Below are 21041 nucleotides of genomic sequence, written 5' to 3'. Positions count from 1 at the left end.
CCGGACTCTCAGGTTGCTTGCCTGGGGCAGCCAGAAAGCCAAACTCCCCCCACGGCTTGGGTGAGCCCTCAGTGCTGTTGATATTTGCTGCTGGAAGCTGTTGATAACGGATGCTTGCAAGGAAGCAGCTGCTGGTTCAGGAATCAGTGGCCCGAAGGAAGAGTGGCAGGAGCAGCAATGCTTAGGGTAGCGATTCAGATCCATAACGCCGGGTTTCGTCAGTGCCTGGCCACCTCGGCTCTCGCTTAAGACACAGATCAGCTCCCAGCCCGCTCGGTTTGCAGCACGGCGCCCGAGATGTCAGGACTCCTGGCAGGCGATTGAAAAACCCATTGGGAAACAGCCCCCAGCTCCTTCGGCACCTCCCTTGCTTGAGCTCGGTGGTGCAGGGGATGGGGGGGTTGGCTCGTGTCCCCGACCCCCGCCGAGTGCCTGGCAGATGTGGGAGGAGGCTTGGGAAGATCTTCAGCCTCAGCTTGCTTTGCTGGGGACAGGAGCTTGTGTCTGGCTGGGCCATCGATGGGGACAAGGAAAGGGTAGGTGGGTGCAGCAGGGGATGCTCAGGAGAGGAGGGGACTTGCCACTTGACAGAGTGGCTGTTTAAAGAGCGGGTTTCTCCCCAAATCAGCTCAGGGTTTAAATCAAGCTCAGCTTTAAGGCAGCTGCTTGGTTCCTGTGCCTGGCTGTGCCCCGGGGCAGGAGGGATGCTCTAGGGCGGGCGGGGACCAGGGCTGCGGGTGCATGTGGGGTTTGACCCCGTCCGAGCACCGCCTCAGGGTCTGTCCTGCCCCAGCAGCTCCCCAAAGAGGGGATGGGATGGGACGGGTCCCGGGGCCTCCCTCCAGCCCTGGTCCTGTTCCTCAGGGCAGAGTGAGCCGGGGGCCCCTGCACCGGCCCCTCTGTCTGGATGCGGTTTGGGCTGAGCCAAAGCTGCTGGTGTGAATCAAAAATCGTGTGAATCAAAAATCAAGTGAATCACAAATCTTTTTTTTTGCAATAACCCCCAGTGCTAATTTCTGCCAGGCTCCCTGATGAAATCTCGGAATAGCTGATGTTGTCTTCATCCTCCTGCTTAATTTCCTCTCTCTTTCTCCCTCCCTCCTGTCCTCCCCCTACCCAAGGGCTCCAGAGGAAGGACCCGAAGCTTTGCTTGGGCTCACGTCTCCACTGCCGCCTCTTCTCCCTGGTGTAGCCATGCAGACCCCGGCACCCTCCTGCAGCCTGGCTGCCTGCTGCTCCCCGGGGACCGGCATCATCGACGGGAGCTGCTGACGGTGCCACGAGCGGGAGCCCACTGGGAGCCATGCCGCCCGCCCGTGCCAGCCTCGCTCCCTGACCGCTGCCGGGTTTCGGGCCGTGAGCTCTGCCCCAGCACGGCTTTGGCGATGAGCGGGGGTTATTTTTGCATGGAGCGTCTTTCCTTCTGTCTCCTCCTGAGTGCCTGGAGCTGGGGGTGGACGCCCGGGGGTGCCGCCAAGCCCAAGGGCCAGGGCTACCCGCACATGAACTCCATCCGCATCGACGGGGACATCACACTCGGGGGGCTCTTCCCTGTTCATGGCCGGGGCGTGGAGGGTAAAGCCTGTGGGGAGCTGAAGAAGGAGAAGGGCATCCATCGCCTGGAGGCCATGCTCTTCGCCCTGGACCGTATCAACAACGACCCTGACCTGCTTCCCAACATCACCCTGGGCGCCCGCATCCTGGACACGTGCTCGCGGGACACGCACGCTCTGGAGCAGTCGCTGACCTTTGTGCAAGCCCTCATCGAGAAGGACAGCACCGAGGTGCGCTGCGTCAACGGCGGTCCCCCCATCATCACCAAACCGGAGCGGGTGGTCGGCGTCATCGGCGCCTCGGGCAGCTCCGTCTCCATCATGGTGGCCAACATCCTGCGCCTCTTCAAGGTAGGGCTTGGCGAGGGTAAAAATAACCACTTGGCAAAACCACCGCGGGTGTGTTTGCAGTGGTTCTCCACGTGTGCCTCTTCCTGCACGGCTGGGGGTAGGCAGGAGCCAGTGTCTTTAAAATCCTTCTCCTGCCTCCCCCGGGTCCCTGGGGATCCCTTCCTCCATCCCCCTCCGAGTGACGACACTTTTAGCAGGAGGATTTTTATGTCTTCTCCCCCGGCTTCGTGGCGAGGGGGGGATGCTGATGCTCCTGGTGTCAGTGGGGCTGTGGGAGGGAGGTCGCCTTGCAGGGGATGGATGGGGGGAGTGGGCTGAGGATGGGTGCGGGGTAGGATAACTCAGGCTGGAAGGGACCGTGGGGGACGCAGCCCACTGCCCGTGCCCACCGGGGCCGTCTCTGGGGTCAGACCAGGTTGCTCAGGGCTTGGTTGTGGTGGATCTTGAAAACCTCCGAGGCTGGAGAGGGTCCAGCCTCCCTCGGAGCTCCCTAAGAGTTTCTGGGGTGCAGCCCTCGCCCCCCTCCCTGGCTGTTACTTGAGGGGGCTGGGCCGGTCTGCGGGAGTGGTGTCACCCAGGGGGGTCTGGCCATCCCGCTCAGCACCCTGGGTGTAAGATACCCTTTGCCATCATATAAGACGCGCTGGGCACCTCCCTGCCTGTGGCTGTCACCTACAGACTAACGCTCTTGACTTGCCTGCCTGCAAGCAGCTGATAGTTGGGAGCATTCCAATATAGACCATCCTGACACTGGCTCTGGGGGCTGGCTCCATGAGGGGGTGTGGAGTATACCCCCAAAATGTAAGCTCACACCTGAGCCGGATGGCTGGGGAGCCGCAGGGTTCCTGCGTTCACTGCTGGGATGGAGGCAGCTATCGCCGACGGGGTGCGAGGACAGCTGTGACCGGTCTGCGCTCCAGCCCAGGGGACGTCAGCCAGGCTGGGGACACTAGTCCTGTGCCACCGGCCCTGGGTGTCCAGGGGGGAATAGGGCGCTCAGGGCTGCGGTGGGACGAGGGCTGGCTCTCCGTCCCGCTCTCCGTGCCAGCCGCAGGAAAGCCGAGTTTAGAATTACTTTCCCCCTCGCTGTACATTTATTTATCTGCAGCAACGTCCCTGGGCTAGAGAGAGTGTTTGAACAAGAGACCGCTCCGCAGCAAATGGCAGGGAGAAATGTAAATACTCTGCACACCCAGCAGCGGTGGGAGCCCTGAGCTGTCCCCGGAGCAGGGTCCCGGCTCTGCCTCCCCTACCAGCACCCTGAAACCCCTCGGTTCTGCAGGGCTGATGCCATTTTCCTTTTTCCCTTTCCCCCCGAAAGAGAGCGCCGGGTGCCCTCCTGGGAGGGCTGGAAGCTGTTAGCGAAGATGGAAAAAACAGATCGTTGATGGAGTTTGATTTTTTTTTTGGGTCCCTTTTTTTAAAATGTGTTAATGTTCCAGGCGACGAGTGAGAGGGCTATTCAATAATTAAAATAATATAAATTAGAGGGAGCGGGAGGAACTTAAAAGCTATTTGCCGAGGCAAAAAAGATTGAATGCTTGCCTCAGAGAGGAGGAGGGAGGCAGGCAGTGGGAAAGGAAGCAGGAGAGTGACAGTCGGAGGAGTGGAGGGTACCTGCATCCTTTCTAGGTTGTTATTTTTTTTTCTTCCCCTTCTCCTCCAATTTTGATCCTTGGGCAAAGCAGCCGTGACCCATGCAGGAAGGCTGTCACTGAGCCCAGATGCACCCAAGCCCCAGCTTTGCACCCGGGCACTGGTGCTGCCGGTGGCCTGGCGAGGGCACGTCTGAAGCCCTGGGTGTCCCCAGCAACTTTAAAATCCAGACTTGATCTAAGCCCAACATGACAGTGAGGAGGCGGATAGAGGATGGAGACCTCGAAATCCTTGGGAAGGGATGATGCAGGACGAGCTGAACCCTTCCTAGACAGCAGCGAATCCCTCTGTGTGGGTGATGGGATGTGCACGCGGGTGGGTGCAGGGTGGGTGCACTCCCCGGCGGTCCCCAGCACAGGGATATCATTCCCATGGGACGTGGGGTCTCACCCCGCCTTGCTGGGCACAGCTGTGTTCCTGCAGCGGCGGGGGCTCAGGGGGCTCGAGGAGGCTCTTCTCCCCCACCCCAGTCACGACCTGAGAGCTGCTGCCGCTCTTTGTTATTCAAATAATGGGTTTATGGCAGGGACATGCTTAAAATGAAAATAAGGCAACTTCCATTTCACGCCGCCGCTGACCTTTAAGCGCGGGTGACTCCGCTCTGAGGTTCAGCAAAGCGTTTGTCTTCCCGGGCGCCGCTGCGCAGGCGGTTGCCTTTGCCCGTTCCCTCAGGAATGACACTTGCCGGAGCTCTGGCTCCTGCCGTGGCATCATGGCACGAGGCGAGTACTGCTCACGTCCCCCTCGGCGCCCGCCCCAGGAGCCCTTGGCGTTCCCCCAGCGAGGGGATGCTGGTGTAAAGTGCTGGGAGCCGAAACAGGGGGACCCGCTCCTGATGCTGGGGGAAGCACCAGGGATGTCTGCCCTGGATGGGGCTCGGTGCCCCCTTCCCGCAGGCAGCTGGGGGGGTGTGGGGGGGGCAGTGCTGGGGGGCATTTCAAGTGCCCTCTAAGTACTTTGATTTTTAAATCGCCGAAGTGGTTCTCCGGGAGGGTTGGAGCACATCCAGCGAGCGGCAGGGGCACAAAATCAATTAGAAAGTACAACAAGGTGAGGAGCAAACAGCTTCCCCCTCTGCCCGCCCCAGCGCCTGGGTGTGCGCTCACACCCGTGCACCCATCGGGATGCTGGCAGGAGCCGTCCCCTCCCTTTGCTGAGCCGCATTTCAGCCACGGCTCCCCTCGCCCTGCTCCCGGCAGCGGTAGGTGGGTCGCAGCAGGTCTGCATCCCACCATGCAAGTGCTGCAGAGCCCTCACTGGGAGGGGGTCACAGCAGCCCCCCCCTGTTTATCCTCGGGAGCTTGGAGCAGCCCCATCTCCACCTCCGACCATATGCATGGTGGAGCTGGCCGTTCCTGCCCCGGGATGAGGCTGTCCCCCTCCATGGTCCCTCGCCCCATCCCACGCTCCCTTCCTGTGCATCCCGCCCTGCTCCACATCCCTGCTCCCCTCCCGCACAGCCCACCAGCCCTCCCCCACTGGCGGCGAGCCTTGCCCCTCCCTGCCAGGGGTTTTGTCGCTCCCGTGCTACATAAATAAATAACGTGTCCTTCGTTAGATGCCACTGCCTAATTAAAGCTGTACATCAGTGGAACAACTTGCAGATGCGGCATCCTCTGTCCAAGCCGGTTTCATCACTGCTCGTAGCTCTGCCTGCAGAAGATCCTTCCCCCAAATCCCTGGTCTCGGCTCCTTGCGATAGCATCTCTCTGGTGTTGCTGCAAGAGCTTTCTGGCACGCTCCAGCTCCTTCCCACCCCTTTCCGCTGGCTTTCCAGTCCCAGCTCTACCCGATTTCTCCTGAACCACCACAGCAATGATGGTGTCAAAGGAACCAGGTCCGTCCCCTGCAAATGTGATCCTTGAAAAGCTGTGTCAGGGTCTGGGGTGCATTTTTCAACCCCATTCGGAAAGAGCTGGGACATGATGGAGCTTGAGTGCTCAGCCGGGCTGAGTAGCATCCCTGGTGAGAGGATGGACTCGACACATGCCGGACACTTTGAGGCGCTTGTTTTCTTCGTGGCAGCGAGTGCAGCAGCTCTTTTTAGCACAGGGGTGTTGTACAGCATGAATAATTCACCTAATGGAGGATGCTGCCCGTTGCGTGCGTGGCAGGAGCCGGGTGTGCTCTGCACCTGCAGGCACACGAGGTTTTGCTGCCTGGGGCTGGGTTGCTGCAGCCAGAGGGGTGCGGAGCTGGATCAGGCCCCCCGGTGCTGAGCCCCCCAGGCTTGTGTCTGCTCCCTGCCATGGGGGATGCCCTGAGGCTTCGGGGGCGGTGGGATGGACAGGAGGGATGCTGCATTCGGCACCACGCTTCCCCACTTAGTGGGTAAATAACCTTCATGAAGCCGGGAAGGGGGAAATTGGCCAGGGGACGCTCTGATTAATCACCCGCTCCACTCCTGCCACTTCATTTCCTTGTTCTTCACTGGGTTTATTAAAACAAATTGCAGGTGCCTGGCTCCCCTGGGCTGCCCTGGCCCCGCAGCCCCTGGCCACGGCAGCTCCCCGCTTGGTCCCTGAGCACGGCATGGCTCTGCGAGGAGGAGCTGGAGGCCGAAGGCGGAGGGGATGGCAGGTCCAGTAAGGAGCATGCCGAGGGACAGCAGCCGTGGCTCTTTGCTTTGCTCTCCGCTGGGATGGGAGCTGAAAAAGAGATGCAACCGCCCTCTGGCAGCACTGGGGTTTTCTGCTGGAGCTACCTCCCCAGCGTGGGAAGCCGAGTCTGTGGGCAATTAAGATAAAGTTTTCTTTCTCATCGCTGGTTTTACGTCTGCCTCCGGCACCCTGGGATGAGCCGTCTCCTTTCGGTGTAAGCCCACGCCAGGGCTGGCCGGGATATCCTCCCGCAGCTGCTGCGCTTCCCGGTGCTTTATTTCTTGACAAGAGCCAGATTTATTGAAGGGACTGATCAGCCCGTGCCCGGCCGGCATCAGCCCCAGCGTTGGAGCAGCCTGATTTACACGCTGAGTTTAACAGGTCGCGGCAAAGGAGCAGGCAGGTCAGGGAGTCCATTTGCTCCCTGCCCCAAGCTGTGTCCCCTCGAGCGCGGCTGTTGTGTGTCACCCCGGAGCGGCTGCCTTTCGGTGGCACTGGAGCTGGGAAATGGAGGAATTTGTTATCGGCTCCGCGTCGTGTCGGCGCATCGCGATGCCTGGGCGATTTGCCTGCCCTGTGCAGCTTGCATCCCCCATTTTCAGCTGGGGAAACTGAGGCACGGAGATCTGGTAAGCAGCCCAGGGTCTGCGGGGCGTGGGATCTTTATCGTTCTCCGAGGAGATGCTGAGGGCTGGATCCTGCCTTGGCACTGGGCCTGATCCTGCGGCCCCGGGGAAGGGGCAGCAGGCCGGGGGCTGCAACTCGCTCTGCTCTGATGACAAGGTCTGACCGTCCCTGCTCAGCCCCTCGCTCCTCCAGCCCCTGCGGTGCTTTACACTCTCCCTAATTAAAAGCTGCCATCCAAATGGCTCGATGATGGAAATTCTAATTAAATCAATTCCATCTTGTCGGTGAACCAGAGGTTTGCATAAGATATGCATGAAATTAATAATTATGGTTAGGGAATTAGCTGCTCCCGACCCTGTCTCTGGCTTCAGGGGGGGGCTTGTGCCATGAGCAGCGGGGCCGGTGCAGAAGTCCCTTCTCGTGGGGATGCTCCCGACCGGTGTGCGTGGCTCTGGCTGTGCAATGGCCCGTTTGTTTTTCGGCTCCTTCCCTCCTGGCTGCTCAGGCTGATGTTCAGATTGATGGTTTAAGCTGGAGCATTGCAGCCCCCCACGCCTCGGCTGGGGCTGCACTGAAATCGCCGCCTTTGCCTAATTCTCCCCGATCTGGAGGGGATTCTGTCCGCTGCCAGTAGAGAAAATGCCGCATTAGCTCGTAAGCCGGTGCTAATGAAATGGGTGTGCTTGCGATGCATTTGAGGTTGATCACACCAGTCCATTGACCCAGGGGCGGGGGGGGGGCAGGATGACACCCTGAACGCCGGCTCCTGCCTGCTGTCTTACCCTGAGGGACCTTTCTCCAGGTTGGGGGTGCTTCTAGATGATGCCGACTCTGGTTTTTGGTTCAAAATAAGGGAAGGAGGAGGTTTTGCCCCCTGCCCCGGGGTTACTCCTGGATCTTGATGGGACAAGGGAGCCTTGGGGTGCAGGAGAGCTGGTCCCGCTGATTTCCCCACCACCACCGTGGTGTTTATCCCAGGCTGGCGATGAGCCAGGCAAGGTACCACCGGTGCCCAAATACGCAGCTGAGATACGTTTCCAGCTCTCCGTCCCCACCACATCCTTCTTCTTTCTAAGAACCTTGAATTCTCTGCCTGCATTTTGCTTTTATGGACCTAAAAGGACTTTTGTCTTTTATCTGAGAAAATAGCTGGTGCTGGGTGTTGGGCTATTGTAGACCAGGAGATCAAAAAGGCAGAGGGGGAAAAAGGTAAGAAGAAGTCTATGAAATGGTCATTTGGGAACTGGTATTTTATTTTCACTTCCATCCAAGGCAGAGGAGTGAGGGAGAAAAGCTCTTTCCATTTGTTTATTAAAACACAGCTTCCAGTTCATAGCCTGTAGATCAACAGGTATCTTCTAGGCTTCATTTTCGAGCAGGGGTTCGAGCAGGATGGGCACCCCGGGGGTTAAACCCAGGCGCACCCCGGGCGTCTGGGCTTGGATGGGATGCGCGGTGTCACGGGGGAATAGCTGGGAAGTCTCCATCGCCAGAGCCCCGCCGAGGAGGCAGGGATCTATTTAAACTAAACTACTATGCAGAAAAAAAATCGCTGGGAAAGGATCCTCTGGAAAGGCAGGGTTGCATCCCTGGCCCTGAATCTCCTTTGACGTGGGCACCGCTGCTTTCCATGCCCGCTTGCCCTCGTCGCACGGGCACGCCGCATGCGTCGCCTCCACCCCAAGCCCCCGTGTCCATCCTTTGGCCAGCACCACTGCAGGCAAGGCAGGGAGGAGGCAAGGAGAGCAGGCGTGGAGCAGCCCCCTCGTTCCCTCCCCAGGAAGAATGATTGCCAGACGAGCGCCTCGCCTGCTGAGCAGAATTTTAATCGAGTCCCTTGTACCGGCTCCCGGTCACAGATACCCAACGAGCAGATCACAGCCCCTCGGAAAGGAGCACAAAGCAGATTGTCACAGAGAGTAATCCTATTTGTGCCTTGATAAAGGTTCTTTCCTTTTCCTCTCCCGCTCCTTCTCCATCTCTCTCTTTTTTCATCTTATATTTTGCAGGTAGGTAGAAGGGTGGCTGCTCCTTTCGAGGGGCCTTTTAGCATTCAGGTGGAGTCGTGGGTTTATAACACCGGTAACGCATTTAATAGAGAGAGGGTGGGGGGAGCGGAAGAGGGGAAAATAATGGAGAAACAGAGGAGAAACTGTGAGATGCAGCCTGGGAGCAGAAGCGGAGGAGGATGGGGTGGGTCGTGGGGGCCAGGAGGCTTGGGAGACCCGGGTGGCTCCGGTGCAAGTCCCCCTGTCCTTGGTCTGCCACTACCCAGCCGGTGCTGTGCCTGCTGGGACGGGGGTTTCTCCCAGCCTTGGGGCAGGGACGGGTCAGACGAGGTGTTGGGATGGGGTGATACTGATATTTAACCAGGGAGTTGTGGTGGTGAAGCACCATCATTAAGAGGCAGGTACCAAAATTTCGGGCTCCCAGCAGGGTGGCTTGATCGTATAACACGAACTACGATCCCTACAGACCCCAAACCTCTCCCCATCACCTCCAAGCCCACCCAGGTGTCTCTGCTGCTGGGAATTGGCTAACTGCTTAATGGGGAGTGGTGGTGGGTGAGGCCAAAGGCAGCCTGAGCTGATTTGGGCATCCGACATGACCCAGGTGCCTGCTAAGCCCGGGGGATTACTGGGATCCGTTGCAGTCGCCTGTGGCTCCGGCAGCATTTGTGCTCCTACAAGTGGCAATTACTGAAATATTCCTAAACTGGATTAGAGGGAGCAGGAGAGGGGGAAAGTCCTCTAAGAGCTGGGAATTGCTGCTCTGTACCCGTTTGCCCCCAAGGCATGGGGAAGTTTGGGATCTGCAATGCCCTGGGCTGTTCCTCCTCCGTTTGCTCTGTCCTGGCAGTAAAGAAGCATCTGTAAGAAGGCAAGAGGGCAGCGGGTGGCCGGACCCTTCCCCGGGCTGTGCCGGCTCCAGGTAGGGCTGTCGCCGCCTCTGCAGCCCTGTAGCCACGGTGAGGCTGTACCATGGCTGAGCTCCAGCCCCTGCGATTATATAGCTGCTGAATTTAAAACCTTGCCCAGGCTTTGAGCAGGGCTCTGCCAGCCCTTGCAATGTGCCAGGGAGGTGTCGGGCTGCACCCGGGAGAGCTGTGTGGTACCTGCCTGGGTGTGGGACAAGGGGACGATGGAGGGGGCTATCTGGGTACTCGAAACGTCTTTCATAGGGAACTTCATGTTGGTGGGGAGAACCTGGGCTTGATAATTTAATAAGCCTTTTCCATCTTTAAGATAAATTAACATCTGTGGTGTGTTTTGGAGATGTAAAGTGCTGTGTAAGTGTTAAGCATCGCATGATCCTCTGGTGCTAAATCATTCTAATGTACTGTGTGAGGTGCGGCAGCTCTGGTTAATTTAAAGGGCTTATTTATGGCTTGGGTGGACAGGACCTGGTGGGGTGGGGTTGGATCTGTCCTTCTTGGGGCAGGAAGCCAAAGGGAGACCTTAGCAGTGCTGCCCAGGGCAGGAGCAAGGTTTTCTCTTTGGCCTCTCCCATTCTGGGTACATCCCATGCTCGGGAAGCCCTTCTGGGGTCCTTGCTGGGTGTCCCTGAGCTTCAGGTGGTCCCCAAGCCGCGACATCTCCAGGGACTGGGCCAGCCTGCGTGGCCAAGGCTTGGTACCTGCTTTCCCTGGATGGTGCTGGTCCCCTTCACCCAGGCAGCACCCAGAGACACACACAGCTCTCGTTCTGGCTGGCACCCGGGGAGCAGGGTGGGGAGATCAAAGTAGGTAGGCAGGCATGTTACATGCAGAAATGAAAGCTTGGGATGCTCTGAAGCTCTCCCTGCAAAGCCCAGGGCTGCTTGGCTCCTTGGTGGACCTCGAAAGGACTTACTGGTGGCTGTTCTGCCCTGGGGCTGGTTTCTGTTCTTCCTCGGGAGATCCTGGAGTCCTTCTGGCCTGCTGGGCTCTGCCCAGCCAGGCATTTCTGTGGGCAGAAATGTAAAGCAGCAGCTTGGCGCTTTCTGATGGTTTTATTTCCCCGCTTCCCAGGCATTGGTGTGTGTGGGTTTAGACTGGTCTGGAGGGCGCAGAGGAGAGGTGTGTCCCGGCATGGGTTGGGGTGGCTTTGTGTCTCCCGTACCCAATTATGGATGGAAATCACCAGATCAAAGCCTTTGGGTTGCCACCAAGACCCAGTAGAGCTGATCACCTTCCACTTCGTGGTCTCCCCTCCATGAGTTGCTGGTCCTGGGTGCTGTGGAGCATCCCGTGTCTGTCTGGCGGCACGTGCTCCCATCTGACCCATAGTCTTCCTTGATATCCACCTCCCTCTCCTCCAGAGCAGGGCTTTGGGAGCATGGGCAAGGTGAGGGCATCGCAGTGGGGTGGAGATCACCTCTTTCTTCTGATGCTTTGTCTTTTTCCATCCCAGATCCCCCAGATAAGCTATGCCTCCACCGCGCCAGACCTGAGCGACAACAGCCGCTATGACTTCTTCTCCCGTGTCGTCCCGTCTGACACCTACCAGGCCCAAGCCATGGTGGACATCGTCAAAGCCCTCAAGTGGAACTATGTCTCCACCTTGGCCTCTGAGGGCAGCTATGGCGAAAGTGGTGTGGAGGCCTTCATCCAGAAGTCCAGGGAGGATGGTGAGTGGGTTTCCCCCAGGATGGGGGCTCAGCGTGGGCTTTGGAGCAGCTGGGGCCGGAGGAGAAAAGGCAATGGGTGGGAACGGAGGGATGCATCTGGTTGGGCTTCTTGGCCTGAGCTGGGATGTGGTTGCAGTGCATGAGCAGGGGTGGATGGCACGGTTTGGGGGACGATCCCAGGGCGGTGCGGGTTTTGGGGCTGCCCTGCTGATTGCAAGGACAATGTGGTGTCCAGCAAGGATCCAAGCTCTCCAGCAAGGGTTGGGACCAGCAATCCCAAGCTGCCTCTGCTCTGCAGGGCAGGCTGCTTTACTGCTGCCAGCTCTTTTCGGAAAGCATCTTGAGATCCTGTTCCCTGCTCACCAGGAGACCTCGGATCCACTGAGCTGGTGGCTGCCGAGGAGGTCTAACCCCCTCCTCCTGCGGCTGAGCCACGGCGCTGGGTGCGTTCCAGAAGAAAAGACTTTTACAAATACTCCCAGGTTTTGACAGAAAATAAAGTTGGCACCGACGCGCGCTTTGCCCAATTTTAGTGGAATTATCCCCGAGGGCAGGTGCTTTAACTTGTCTATAGGCTTTGGACAGGCGGAAAGTCTGTGCTCAGCAAAACTCTTTGGGAGGATTTGTTTGGAGCCAGAAAGCATTTTGCTGACGGGAGCGCTGGGATGCTTAGGGGGGATTAGCAACCTCGGGAGCGGCGGAGGAGCTCGTGGGTACTCACTGGTGGCCGAGCATCAATCCCAGGACCAGCTGGGATGGTGAGGACCCCCGGGTGTTGCTGTCATAGGTGCTATTACCGTGAGTCCGAAGCCAACCCGAGACCCCGCAGAGGGACCGGCACAGCACCGGGTCCCTCCTCGCTCCGGCATTGTTTTGCCTCCGCAGCATTGCATGCATGGGGCGAGACGGGAGCTAAAGAGTGCTTTCCGAGGCAGTTAAAACCCTGCAGCGCACAGGCTGCTGCCTATTACTGGCTTAACTGTATCTGAATGACACATTAAATTCTGGCAAAATCGGTGGGACACCAGCCTATCCGGAGCTAGTCAAACTGTGTTATGGCCTTATAAATGGATAAAAGGAATAAAAACTTCTAGGTGACGAGCTCCTAATCAAAGTCCTATAAATAGGAACAGCGTTAATTCTGTCTCGCGCGCGCGCGCCCTGGCACTGGGAACCGGCTGTGCTTTTAATATGCAGAGAAACCCATCTGGGGATTCAACCTGGAATCTGCTCTTCAGGATTTTAACTTGAAAAGCAGAATATTTACACAGGGCTGTGGTTTTGCAAGGAGGAGTGCATGGGGATGCTTCGGAGTAGGCAGGTGTGATGCTTGTTGTACGGCTGGGTGCGGGGCGTCCTGCCTGCGCGCCCCGTGATGGGGATGCGGGTGTGAGCGGTGCCGGGGTGCCTGCGCCGAGCTGGGGTTGTGTCTGCACGCAGCCAGGCGTGACGGCGAGTTGCTGCAGGGGACATACGGGGCTGCAGATGAGAAGGTGCCATCGGGCACGTGTGGTGCCCGGCAGGTCTGGGGGAGCTGGGTGGGGTGCCCCATGGAAGGGCTGCAGGGCTGCGAGCGAAGGGCTATGTTTATGGCTCTGTTAACAGCTTCGCCACTAACCCTACCGGGGTTTGTAAATGCTAACAGCAGCCCCATCTGGCTAGTGATGATAATGAGATTCTCGTCTGACTACAGGAGGAATAAGGGAAAGCAGCCTTTTGTGGGAGTGGGGGTGCATTTTGCATTATCGTAAGCATTTTTCCACCCAAAAAGGAGAGTTTCCTTGCCCTCCTTGGGCTGTCAGGCCCTGCCCTGTGGGGTGCCTGGGGCAGGGCTGATGGGACCACTGGGTGACACGGGGAGGTGACAGTAACACTGGGTTAAGCAGCTTCGTTAGCCCATGCCTGGCCCTGTTGTGCCCTTACTCTGCAGCAAGCACAGCTGGAGGATGCTCTCCGGCCCCGTCCACGGCTGCTGCTCCACCGGGGGGGTCCGGGTGCCGGGCTGCCCGTGGCCGGGAGGAGCGGGTTGATGCGCAGGCACAATTCAAACCCATGCTCCTCCTCCATTAAGCACCAGTAAGGAGCGGTTGTCGTGACTGGTGGTCCCACTGCAGGACGAGCACTTCTTCTTTGAGATACCTGTGGTTACCGTGAGTTCCTATAACCAAATAGTTAATGATACGACGGCATAATTGCAGAGTAAGTGAGTGTACATGGAGTCGAAATGCACGCGTATTAATCCGGGGCTGAGGCAGTCCTGTAATTTGTGTATCCGCATAACCCAACGATTATGTGCATTAGTGATAATTTAGTTATCAAAAAGCATAATTCCACTGTAATTGCGGTATAACAGCGGCGTAAGTGCAGCCCGTGCGTTATCAGCAGTAACGCTGCTTCCCTGCTCGCGCTGCAGGAATACATTTATTTATAAGAGCTGTCATATATCAGCCCGAGCGCGGGGCCCCGGCGAAGCGGCTCTTCCTTGGATGTGCCTGGGTGGGTTCTGAGCTGCTCCCTAAAGCATCTCCCCTGGGAGGGAGCGCCGGGGGTCGGCCTTGCTGCTTTGCCCATGGAAGGTAGCTCCGCAGCCGTGAATAACGGTGCAGTTGGACCAAGAACGTGCTTTTTCTTTTCTTTTTTTTTTAATTTGAAAATCCCCTAGCCTTGCCTCCTGTGGTGGCAACTGCAAGGTTGGAGGAAGAGCTGGGCTGTGCCTGCTTCGCCTTTCTGTCTTTCCCCATAAATAGGACGGCTCCGCTGCCACCAAAAGGCTTTACACCAGCGCAGAGCTGCTGGGAATGGGTGAAGGATCCATCCCCTTCTTTTATAGCCTGTTTGTATACGCCTGGCTCCCATTTGCACTTCTCCGACAGCGTAAAGGGTCCTGTGATTTATTGCTGCTTCAAGGTGCCTCCAGCCTGTCAAAGTGATGTAAAAGGGCTTTTGGTTGACTCAGGATCTGGCCTCTGCCTAGGGCTTGCCAGCAGTTTGTCAAGTGGTGGAGTTTACCTGTGCTGGGGTATTTATGCTGGGGGAAAGAGCCAGGCAACCCTGGGGTGAGGGTGAGCATCTCCCCGTGCTCCTCCCCAACAGCGCTCCGCTTCATTTTTCATGCCAAGCCTGAGTCTTCAGAGTTGGTTTTTATTTCCATCAGGCAATAATGCTCATTGCTGTAGTTAGCAGTTAGCATTCAAGCTGTTTGCTTTCTGATGCGTTATCAACTTGACCTTCAGTTTCAATTTTTAGCAAAGCCTCACGTTAAAGCTTTTGCCGTCGCAGTGGAAAGCGTTTCTGCTCAAGGCATAAACCCACCCCCTCCGCCGGCGGGGGAAGAAGAAACTCGCCCTGGGGACAGGTTATTCTTGCAGCTAGGTCTGGCCCCGGGCTACCAAGACAGACTGACCTGGGAGGGCAATTATATTTTATATATTGCAATTAGTCTGACAATTATGCTGTTGGCCCCTGGTGATTGCACCGATGGCCGGACAGTCCTTGTTCACTAGAGTGATGATTTTTTGGGTGCTAGCATTGCGGAGATGTTATCTCTGCAAAGGATGAATTTTCTTTGGCCATCTTTAAGTGTTTTAAGTGCTCCCCCAAAGCATCCTGCAAAGGCAGTGGGTGTCAGCTGTATTTACACCTTGGCGCCAAGGTGCAAGGCAGGGCCAGCAGCAGGGTGTCCCCAACGTCCCCATCTCCCATCTCTTGTACAGCATCTCCCCGTGACCCTGATCCGTGGCATTGTTTAGTGGATGGACAGACCCGTCCGCAGCCCTTTGGCTCTGTGTGCGCTGACATCTCCGCTGTCGCCGAGCTCTTGGAGATGAAGTATTAGATTTATGTTTATGTAATTTAGCTGGTGAGCGCGGCATGTTATGCCATGCGTCGTAATGTGCAGCGCTTGGTTTTGTGAAGAGGGCAATATTTCCAGCCAAACGCAAGACTTCTTAGTCATGTGTCTGGATCAATTTTACACTGCCATTTCCCCCCTCTATTGTTTTATCCTTCGCTGAGTTTTCTGTATTTTTAGTTAAGAGGCTGATATATATTTGTGATGCATTTGTTCATCCCCATGTGACATTCATGGCTGTTTCTTTCTGGTTTTAACCAGGTTCATTACTTTTGGTTGATGCATCAGGATGTCACCCCCAAGAAGCTGCTCCCAAGTCTTAAGGCATAAACAAGCATCGAATACGACTTTACAGCAGATTTGTATATGCAATCCCGGAGGCTGCTAATCCTGGTTATTCGCTGGCCCTGGGGAGTGCCCTGTTCTGGGTCCCATGGATGCTATCCCCACGGGACAGCTGGGATGGACGGGAGGATGATGCTGGGGGGTACCTGCCCCTGGAGTTTCCTGCCTCCCCCCCCCCCAGCGACGTGTGCAGGAGTTAAAGCAAGTGACCTTCAGCCCAGTGACAGAGAGGTGTGATGAGCGGTAGGGCAGAGCAGGGCTGGCGATCCAGCTCCCTTTCATCCCTGAGGACGGCTGTTCTTGTGCAGTCAGCACTCAATTACCGTGGCTCACCGGAGGGCTGTTATTTGCTGCCAGCGTCTCAGCTCCCCAGCCAAATCCTCCCATTCAGCAGCTGGCACAGAGCTGGACATCTTTTCGTGGCACGATGCCGAGAGCCTGAAGGGTCCCTGCTCTGCGGGAAGGCTGCCTTTTGGGTGAATCTTTTCCTGCAGGTGTTTTCTGGCCCGTAACACTGAGGGTGGTGGCATGCCTTTTCCCCGCAGGGCTCGAATGGAGCATATCTGAGCAGGTCCTTTCACAGCGTGGCTCAGGAAGGGTCCCTGGCACGCACGGGCTGAAGTCATGGTTATACCCATCCCCTGAGTTTCTGTGCTGGTCTCTGTTGTCCCACCCCCTGCCCAAAAATCAGCTCCAGCTCTTCCTGGATGCGGCACCTCTTTGTGCTGGATGAGGCAGCTGGAAGGACAGGTCTGGTCACCGAGGCTCTGCTGCCATTGCCACTTTGGGTCCTGAAACTCTTGCAGGCTCCTCGGAGGCAGAAACCACATTTCCTGGGTTATTTGCCTATTTCTTTCCCCCTGCTGCTTCTTTTCTTTTTGCTACTGTCGACACTGTGTACCCCAATACAGCCTGAAGGGATGCGTGCCTCAGTTTCCCCACCTAAAAACCTAACAACCTTTGAGTTGTTTGCTGCTGGATGCAAAGTGTCCTGCAAACAGGGACTGGGGAGAGCCAGCACTGGACTGGGGCTGCTGGGCTGGGAAAAGGCTCCCTCCAGCCTCGGGGCTCGCTCCGTTTGCTGGCTGAAATCTGCCCGTAAATAATGGTGCCCTCAGCTCTTAACTCCGCTCCTTGTTTTCACGTCTCGCAGCGCTCCCTTTGTGCGGTGGAAGCGGGGAGGGAGGTGAGCGGGGCCGGACAAAGAGGAGCTATTAGTTGTGGTCGAGGCTGGTGTGCGGGCTCTGGCTCGCAGCCCAGACCTGGGCTTTGGAGACAGCCCAAGTCGATATCTTGCTCTTTAATATTTTTGGTGTGTGTGTGTGGGGGGGTGCCCGCAGGCTGGCGACCCGAGTTGGTCGTGCCAGGCAGATGCCGGCGGCTCCATGGAGCTCCCAGCAAGGTCCGGCCCGAGATGGGGTAAGATGGGAGCCGCAGCCCCGGGGGATCGGTGAAGTGGAGAGCGTGTGTGTTTTCCATGATGTGGGCTTGGGTTAGGAGGGATGAGATAAATTATTACGATAAATGAAGGTAAAAGTTGTCTTTGCTTCCGGGACTCGTCTGGCACTTCAAGCCCCAGCTCCTAGAGCTGTGTGATGGGTGGGGGTTTCTGCTGCAGAGAATAAACTCAAGCCTCTGACTGCAGAGCGATGCTCCCTTTGCAGAGCAGTAGACCGGGGAAAGACTGCAAAATCTCGCTATAAACCTCCCCAGAAATCCCAGAGTCTCCTGGCTCTTCCCAGTTCAGGGCTGGAACAGGGTGAGGGGGAAGGAGACGCAGCCCAAGGGGCAGCTCGCCCACAGAGGGGCTGAAGGAGCTGGGGGGCTTGACTTGCCTGAGCCCCTGCTTAGGTCTTTAGCAGAAGATCCTTCCCATGGACACAGTCTGTGGTGTTTATCATCTAAGTGAGAAACTTGAATTTTCTGCTCCCTGGCATCCCACCCAAGGCCCTAGGTTTGAGCTGAAGACTTGCTTTTTTTTCCCCTTCTTTTCCCCATTGCAAATTCATTAATTACTGATTTAGCCCGGCAATGCAGGCAGCTGAAAAGCAAGCGCAAATTGCTCAGATTCAGTGTTTTGAAATCTCATCAGACATTATGAAGAGCAGCATTTGAGCCGCTTCCAGGGACGAGGCAGGCAGCGAGTGCCAGGAGCCTCCAGTGATGGGGACACGTGATGCAGAGCCCAGGGCGCACAAGGAGGGACCTGCCATCCCCGAAGTGGGACCAGGCTGCAAAAACTGCAGCTGCCATCGCTCCCCGCTTTGTATTCCCAGGAGGGAAGGGGCGAGATGCCCACCTTGCAGTGAAGTGCAGGAGTCTACGAACTGAGATCTGGCTGCACCAGGGGATGTGTTGGGGCCGCTTTTGGGTGACAAAGGCAGGTTGGTGTCCCCAAGCACGCCCGAGCGGGAAGCAGAGCCACTTTGCCAGCAGCGGGACTGGGACTTGTGGGACATCGCAGCATTCGCACTGGATAATCCAGGTATCGCTCTCATTAGGGCTCCACCACAACAAAGGAGAGATTAGAGCCACGTGTGATGGGACCCAGGGCAGCTCGCCGGCGCTGCCTTTCTCCCTCGGCTCGTGCCGTGGCACGAGGCCGTTTCCCCATCACACTGCCATCCCCAGCCTGGCTTGTGTGCGGGTACCCATAGGATGTAGGAAGCCTTCCCCAAATTGCAAAGCCTATTTCTGCTGCAGTGTTGAGGATGGATGGGTGGGTGGACGGATGGATGGACAGACGGATGGGCGGACGGTGCAAACCCTCGCGCTGCGCAGGACATCCCGTGCTCCGTGGTTAGACCAAAGCACAGCGGTCCTGTGATGGCACAGGAGCTTTGCGTCTGCGAGGCCACAGAGCCATGTCCCTAATGACTTCTCCTCTAATGAGTCTGTTCCTGGAGGCTTTGAAGTGACATGAATAATGAATCCCGGGGCAGGGGAGCAGCCAGCCGCTCGCCAATTAAGGCTCTAGGCTTGGGAATCTCATTTAAACGGCTGGGGTTAGGAAGGGAAGGCCAGGAGCATGCAGGTGAGCCATGCAGGTGCTGCTTGCAGAAGTCGGGCTGTGCAGAGCCCGATCCCCTCCTCAGGGTGCCCAGGGAGCACGTTGCGGTGGAGGGGACATGCACGTCGCTGTTCCCAGCACGGTTGAGTCAGGCCCCCCTTCTCCAATGCGTCAGGTCTGTGCTCACCCAGTGCTTCACAGCCGCCAGCTCCGCAGGGAGCCCCGGGGTTCCACCCTGATTGATGGTGTACGTTAGTGACAGCAAAAGCTTATTATCTACCTGCAATCAAGAGGGCACTTCAGTGTCGCGCTTCCCGGAGCAGCTGTGCTCCCACCGAGCCCGTAATGGTGGAGATTAAACCCTGACCTGTGTTTCACAACACGCGTTAACCCCACCTTAATGAGGAGAGTCCCCGAGGCCCCCGGCGAGCGGCCGGCAGGGCTGCCGGGGGAGGCTGAGATCCCGCTGGGCTGCGGATGATGCCGGTGGGAGAGACACGGCCATACGCTTGAGGATGGTGCAGGCAGCGGTTTGCTCCCGGAAGGCTTTGCCCTGCCCGGGGTGGGGGTGATACGATCACAGGCAAGCTTTGCACGGCTGGGATGGGTGCACAGGGCTGTTGGGTGGCACTGGCTGCACACCCCTCACAGTTTTGCCCCAGGGGCCAAGGTGGGATTCGGGTGCAGATGCGTCCCCGCTGGCCTGGCTCTCCTGGCAGGAGGCTGGATCGTTTGCAGGAGGATGAGCCCTGCGGCAAATCCTTCCCTTCGCAGAGCTGCTCTCACTGCACGTCCTGGTTTTGCACGGGAGATTTTCCTTCTTGACCTGACGAACATCTGCGCCGAGACCCACCTGGGTGGGACGGGGCGGCTGCCACTTATTAACCGGCGTGTGCTCATTACGGCAAGCTCTGGCAAGGTGGCAGAGAAAGGGCTGCAAGTGCAGCGCTGGGCATGCTTGGCCACCTCCCATAATTACATCCCCACCATTTCACTTCCCTGGATGCAGGCTGCTGAATATTTCATCCTTGGCTCTTCCCAGCAGCCTCCCTGCGAAGCTGCTGGCTCTGCTGCCGTGGGACCAGGCTGCCACTGCTGTGGGGGCTTGGGCCAGGAGCTGAAAGCAGCTCCGGGTGCTCCCAGACCCTGGGACTGCACCTCTGGGTGCCTGGTTGCTGTCCCAGCCCGCAGGAGGTTTGGGAATGGGCTCAAGTTGGGTTTTCAAGGCTGTTTCTTGCTGCAAGCGCCCTGCATCCCGCGCTGCCATCCATCAGTGATGGCATGCATGGGATGTCATCTGAGCATCCTTAAATCAGGCGCCTGTCTCCAAGCTGTCTCCAGCAGCTGGTTGTGGGATGCTGTCCCGGTCCTGGAGGCTTCCCCGCTATTCCTGCTCCAATTTGGCCCTTTCCCAAAGCTGGAGGAGGAAAGGGGTCCCCGTTCCTCACCTCCTGCCTTCTCCCAGAGTCAGACCCTGGCCCGAGCCAGGGAGCGATGCTGCGCCATCCCGCCGGAGGAGGGAGAGCAGCCACCTCCTCCCCATCGCCGCCGCCTCCTCGCTTTGATTTCTTGCTTTAAAGGAGTGTTTTGACTAAATGGATTTTTGTGCAAAGACAGTAGGAGCATCGCTTGGCAAATCCCCCTTCCCACCGTGGTGCCCGGGGGCCATGAATAATGCAGGTGCTGAGACCCTGGGCTGCTGGAGGTGAGCGGGGCTGCCCCAAAATGTGCAGCTCTGCCCACCCCAGCCACCTCCCCCTGACCCCCCGACCTCTTTTTTTCATTGTTAAGAAGATTTCATTAATTAAGAAGATAAAAACGTTAAGCAGTGTTGCCAGCTGGAGGAGGGTGCTACAGGAATGTGAGGCTCCCAGACCCTCCGAGGGCTTTTAGCTGGGCTACATTTGTGTTATTTTTAAACCTGGAGAGCCCCGATGAGCTGTAGTAAACTGTAGGGCACAGGCGGTGCGGCCAGGGGTTGCAGACATCCGTGTCCATCCTCGGGGCAGTCTTCTCCTGGCATCCAGCCACTTTTTTGGGTCCCCATCCCTGCTTTCCCCTCCCCCTGGCCTGGCCGCGTCCCGCTCATGTGCTCCGCGCTCTGCAGCCACTGCGTTAATAAGGTCCTCATTACGTCCTAATTGCCTGTATCCCTTTTTTGTTATGTTCTTCGTTAGTTTGATTTAACGGAGCTGCCGAGTAACTTGGTCATTTCTGAATTGCCATCGATTTAGTCTCCTTTCTTATTTATTTATGGACCAGTCTCCTCTGCCACCCCCTCTTCCCATGCGTAGAAGACGACGGTCGCTGCCACGAGCTCACCCAAGGCCACTTGTTGCCCCTGCAAGTGCCACGAGATCCTGGGGATGCTCAAAGCCGCTGCTCAGGGCGAGGGGAATAAAACGCTCGTGGAGGACCCCAATGCAAAGCCTTGCTGCTGT

At 57.4% G+C, this 21041-nt stretch overlaps 1 protein-coding gene across 4 annotated transcripts in view; it reads left to right on the top strand.

Moving 5' to 3' along the window:
- GRM4 (glutamate metabotropic receptor 4) overlaps positions 1-21041 on the top strand; it is a 52526-nt gene that overhangs the window by 7669 nt on the left and 23816 nt on the right. For 2 of the 4 annotated variants that reach the window (XM_076357784.1, XM_076357781.1), the window contains exons 1-3: positions 373-536; positions 1122-1904; positions 11179-11395. In XM_076357784.1, the coding sequence (XP_076213899.1) occupies positions 393-536; positions 1122-1904; positions 11179-11395 (1144 nt within the window). In that variant the 5' untranslated portion in view covers positions 373-392. Of the gene's footprint in view, positions 1-372; positions 537-1121; positions 1905-11178; positions 11396-21041 lie in introns of those variants that run through there. The other 2 variants (XM_076357782.1, XM_076357783.1) reach the window with 1 other exon arrangement.

This window comes from Aptenodytes patagonicus, chromosome 22 (genome assembly GCF_965638725.1).
Source record: "Aptenodytes patagonicus chromosome 22, bAptPat1.pri.cur, whole genome shotgun sequence".
NCBI lineage: Eukaryota > Metazoa > Chordata > Aves > Sphenisciformes > Spheniscidae > Aptenodytes > Aptenodytes patagonicus.
This window is presented reverse-complemented; position numbering and strand designations above follow the sequence as displayed.